At 39.9% G+C, this 4,912-nt stretch overlaps 1 protein-coding gene across 4 annotated transcripts; it reads right to left on the bottom strand.

Moving 5' to 3' along the window:
* Positions 1-1,305: 1,305 nt before the first annotated feature.
* On the bottom strand, positions 1,306-4,718 carry rps21 (ribosomal protein S21). 4 transcript variants are annotated; one of them, XM_027008400.2, is made up of 6 exons: positions 4,629-4,717; positions 4,127-4,212; positions 3,817-3,880; positions 3,384-3,455; positions 2,144-2,199; positions 1,306-1,366 (listed from the first exon to the last, which is right to left on the bottom strand). In XM_027008400.2, the coding sequence occupies exons 2-6, from the start codon at positions 4,174-4,176 to the stop codon at positions 1,357-1,359; spliced, it is 252 nt and encodes an 83-aa protein (XP_026864201.1). In that variant the 5' UTR covers positions 4,177-4,212; positions 4,629-4,717; the 3' UTR covers positions 1,306-1,356. The 4 variants fall into 4 exon arrangements, with proteins under 4 accessions (XP_026864201.1, XP_026864202.1, XP_026864203.1 ...); XM_027008401.3 differs by having other exon boundaries at positions 4,550-4,671; XM_027008402.2 differs by lacking the exon at positions 1,306-1,366 and having other exon boundaries at positions 2,140-2,199; positions 4,629-4,718.
* Positions 4,719-4,912: the final 194 nt, after the last annotated feature.

Here is a 4,912-nt window from a genome sequence, read left to right as displayed (position 1 = left end):
GGTTGGTTTTAACGGCACCCGTTAGTTGGTTCTAATGAGCTCACTGGCTAGCCTAGCTAACTTATAGACTGCGTTCGTTCACTCCCTAACCTTACTTAAACAGTCCTTAGATAGACGAACAAGTTAGCTGCCCTGCTCATATAGGAGATCCGCTACCAGTGGTAACGTAACGCGGAGTTTAACCAGACGCATTCAAGTTGTTGGGGAGCTAGTGTCGGTGGTTTTGAGGTCGTAAAGCCGTCCTTGCGTCCACACCGTACGGGGCAGAGAGTTCTGAGTTACCGCGGACCTGCTGTGGTCTGTAGGAGAGTCCAGCCATCAGAAAGAAGACGGAGATTACGATTAAGATTAACTTTACCGTTAAAGTGATGACAGCGTCCTACAAGAAATGATGGGAAAACTTTTGAAGCTGTACTCACGCATCCTAAATACGCTTACGCCAAACTAATCAAGGCAAAAAGTTATTAAAAATCCATTTAAAATGTACGAATATGGGCAGTTGGTGATCTAGCCGTACAAATCATTAGGTTTATAACTAATACCATAAAGAAGCAGGAGCCTTTGTCTGTTTGAAACTATTGCCAAAACTACAGCTAGATAGCATATGGACACAAAAAACGAGGTCGGGATGGGAGTAATGCAAGCAAACGCTTATTTTTAATATTTGTTCCCCTAAACATTTCCAAACACTTCATCGTTCCTGCAGTTGTACTACCGTGCCATTATCTTAGGAACCGTCATGTATTCCGGTCACTGATCATTAATGATGAAGGCCACGTGATTTTTCTCCAATACCCAAAATGTGGTAAAACAACAATCTTTAGGGTTGCCATTCCTGTCGTAGCGCAAATGCCTGACCACACATTTAATCACTGCACCATTTATGTATTACTCGCTCTGATGAAATGTCGGTTTAGGCCAAAGATGAAGAGGTTGCTAGTGAATTCTAACATTCACTTAGTCAGGCTCAACAGTAGACTTTCTCTTCTAACAAAGAATATAGTCAAGTACTGGAATACCAGCCAGTAAATTCACAAAAGCCTTAATGTCACACACAAAATCTATGCGAAAGAAAATGTAGAAAACTTCAGAAGAGGACCAAATGAATGCAGTTTGGATCGTCACACATCAGGTGTCTCCTGGGAAATGTGTGCTTATTTCTTAGTTTAACAGCTTTCCATAATAGAGCTCAGACATAAGAGGGTAGAATTTGTAGTTCAGCAGTACACAAAGGCCTGGTCCAACTAAAATAATACTTACAACTACATGCACAAATGTTGGGTAAAAAAACAACTGACAAAGCCATTCATTTTGTGTTTTATTTTACAAAGAAACTCCTCAAGTCCATCTGCAAACTTAGATGTTCCTGTAACAAAGATAAGAAATTTATTAGAAACCACACTAAGTAAACATGTCAATTTAAAACCTATACACTGCTACAATTATAGCTACAACTGTCCTAAAAAAAATCTTGGGCTTTCCATTTTCACACCTGGACATGTGCCCAAATGGACCAAGCCATCGGTGTTAGATACCAACATGCCAGACTACACCTGAAAATGTGAAAGCATTCTAATTACAGCAAGTCATCATCATCAGGTCACTAAATGCTGGCTTTCAAGAAATACAGGTATTGTGATGAATGAGCTCTTCAGATGAATTCCTTAAATTTCAAATCACAAAAAATATTTAAAGTATTCCAAATGAATCCCAGTGTTAAGATTTTCAGAGTCAGGATAGCATGAGAGATCAGTGGGATACTCGCTCTACCATTCGATGACTGTCTTTGTGTTGGGAGGTTTTTGGGGAAACTCAGCCATGGCCATTTTACTGATTAGTTCATTCATTTAGTAGTCGCAGTGCTTAATATAGTTTCCCCCATTTCTCACAACTGCTGGACCAGTGTTAAAACCTTTACTCAAATTAAATGGCTGGTAAACAAAGAAAAAAAAAAAGGCTATTAGACAACAGATTTCAAGTGCCATCCATGCCCACTTTCATCTTCCTGGCTGTAGTGGTATTCTATTAGTGTAAGCATGCATCATTCCTGTTCCAGGTGTATTAAAGACATGGCCACAGCCATCAACGTCTATGCACAAATGGTCCCAATCACAGACAACCTTTAAGTGAAGCAGCAACTTACTTTGACACAATAGAGTCATTCTTTGCCAGCCTCAAAAGAGAGTCATCAGCCTCACCCTGTGGATGAAAGTGAGAGTTTACTGCTGAACAACGCAATTAACAGCAGCAGGTTACATGTGGAATAATCATTATGAACCAAATATTTTACAAAATTTACAACCAAAGGGCCTGCCACCGTTTTCACTGTAAAAGTGCACGGGGGGGAATTTCAGCTCGGATGAGTTAAGGACACAGGTTCAAAGCACTCCAGAATCAGTCAGATTGATCACTGGCTAAAACTTACACCTGTTTAACAGACTATAACCAGTTTAGTCATTCAATCGGACAATTCTGCCATGACTGCAGTCTTGACATGTTCTCTTAAAGCTTCTAGGAAATTATGGAACTACAAACCCTTACAGCAACTATATGTAAATCTTATAGGCAAAGAAGTGCTAAAATGAGATATTCTTATTTTTTCTTGAGCAGATTTCAGGGTTTAGTCATGCATATAATGACCCTTTGACCAATCTGAACAAACATAAGACTAGCATATCTGCCTACCCTTTGGAAACATTTCCCACTGCAGTTCCTCTAGTAATAACAGCAACAGTATGATTTTGTATGTGGAGGAGAAACATTTTCTTCTGACATGTCAAACCTTGTGAAAACACAAAACTGCATTTTCTGAATGATGACACAGGGCAAAGCTTGAAAACCTACATCATAACCAATTACCAAGCGGAAATGCACTGGTGTTAGACAAGAGTGTTCACTGCTATTAGACATCAATGTATGCCTGTCGGACATATTTAAAAGGCCCTACACAGTATTTCCTCTTACTCAAAATGTTATATTAGCAGGAGGTATGTAATTATCTTCATACTTCTGCTTCAGCCCTTTTTTTGGTGAAATTTTATACACACACACACACACACAGCTCTCTAACCACCGTTTAAGAATTGCACATCATAGAATTACATGTCTAGACGTCATAGATTACACTAATTATCTATAGCGAGTCATTTCATACCTTACATTCATGAAATATATGGTCGAATGCTAAAAAGCACAAAAAAGAAAATTCACACTCCTTTATAAATGGAAATTCAACAATACTTTTAATATAATTTTAGTGGAAAAAAATGGAAGGTAACTGGTATAACATTCTTTGCCAAAATATTTTTCACATATTTGAAAAAAACTGTGCAGAGCCTTTATTCCTCAACAACTGATCAAATTGTGAAGAATTGAGAGCTCACCATTCTACGAATAGCACCGCAGATGGCATAGGTCTTGAACTGTCCATTGAACCTGCCGGTGGCCTTGTCAACCTGAGAACATTGAAGCAAAATGTTTGCATTTTTGACAAATTCAACCAGTAGATCTAGATCTCAACATAAAAACATATGGCAAAAGAAAAAATGCCAACACACTATACTTAAATACACATAAAAGTCTTATCCATATCAACAACCAACACACATTTAAGCAGAGCAAAATAATTCCATGCAAATACTACAGGCAATAATAATGACGTGCCTTTTAAAAACTACCATGTCCAAAATGTATTTCCATATCCGCAGGTCCCCATTACTCCCCAGTAAGCAGCATCTGATATATGCTCTAACTAAACAAAGGTCAATCATATTTCACTTTGTGGAGGACCACACCGAAGGGCAGACCAACCCTTACCTCAGCAATGTTGATCTGGATAGAGGCATGATCCTTGGCACCAATAATTCTGTTGCTAGCAGAACTGTAAAGGATCACAGTCTCAGATTTCACATTTTCAATTCACAGATTTGAAACTAAATTTACTGTACGCCACAATAATCAGCACGTCAGCAAACCATCCATGACATACACACTAGAACGTGAAGCGGAATACCATCAGACAACTCTTACAAACAGCGTAAACACCGCGTCTTTTCAAGCAAGTGTGTTTAATTACTCCTACAAAAACCGTTCGGGAACACGCAACTAGCTTTGTAGATCACCTCACCATTTGCGGGGCACGTAGAGATCCACGAATTCACCAGCGTCGTTCTGCATGACGTCTGTCTGCCGGCCGTGAAGGCTTTTCAAGATCTACAACATCAGGGTACACAGCTAAGTAGCTGGCCTAGTTTATGACAAAAAGACCACACGCCGCGGCATGGAGTTCCACTTCCGACATTAAACAGTTTCGACAAGACAACCGAGAACATTTTCTAATGATACACTTCTAATTCTGTTCTATTCACGTTCTCTGGACACAGAGCTAGCTAGCTAACAGCAGCCATGCTAGCCACAGCCAGCTGCCCTGGTGCACATGCTGGTGTAGCGCGGTGGGCTTCGCGCTTCATCCGTAAGATTGGCGTTGCCGTAATAAATACAATACACACAAAACACCAACACTCGAGACAAACCCGTCAGGCGGACATACCGCTCGGAAATGGGCGCAACTGTGGGGACTAGCAACAAATAAAACACAGTTTTTCACGACCAGCGCATTTCCCACTCACCGCAGATCACAAATGGCTGACGCGAAAAGGAAGAGGAAAGCAGCAGCAGGAAATTACGTGAATGAAAAGGGGACTTGTGACGCAATAAACGATGAACGCCAATAGCGTTGCCAGACCCATGGTCAATATGTGATGGGTTGTGGTCACGTATTGTTCTGACCCCTCGATTCAGACAAAAATGAGGAAAAAAAGCTGTTAATTATTAAGCATAATTATCTCTAGATACATTTCACTACTATAGTTCTATTTATTATAAACTTCAATATTTTTCTTTCACGGATTGA

Source organism: Electrophorus electricus, chromosome 24, assembly GCF_041902795.1.
Source record: "Electrophorus electricus isolate QZ-2024a chromosome 24, ASM4190279v1, whole genome shotgun sequence".
NCBI lineage: Eukaryota > Metazoa > Chordata > Actinopteri > Gymnotiformes > Gymnotidae > Electrophorus > Electrophorus electricus.
The sequence above is the reverse complement of the archived record's forward strand: the minus strand, read 5'-3'. Positions and strand labels throughout refer to the sequence as shown.

What these genes read in the sequence shown, in the direction of transcription:
- rps21 (XM_027008400.2), bottom strand. Translation starts at nt 4,176, where the DNA reads ATGCAGAACGACGCTGGTGAATTCGTGGATCTCTACGTGCCCCGCAAA. An exon ending in TCCAGATCAACATTGCTGAG is followed by an intron (nt 3,456 to 3,816) that starts GTAAGGGTTGGT and finishes CAATGTTCTCAG; the next exon opens with GTTGACAAGGCCACCGGCAG. An exon ending in GCGGTGCTATTCGTAGAATG is followed by an intron (nt 2,200 to 3,383) that starts GTGAGCTCTCAA and finishes TTTCATCCACAG; the next exon opens with GGTGAGGCTGATGACTCTCT.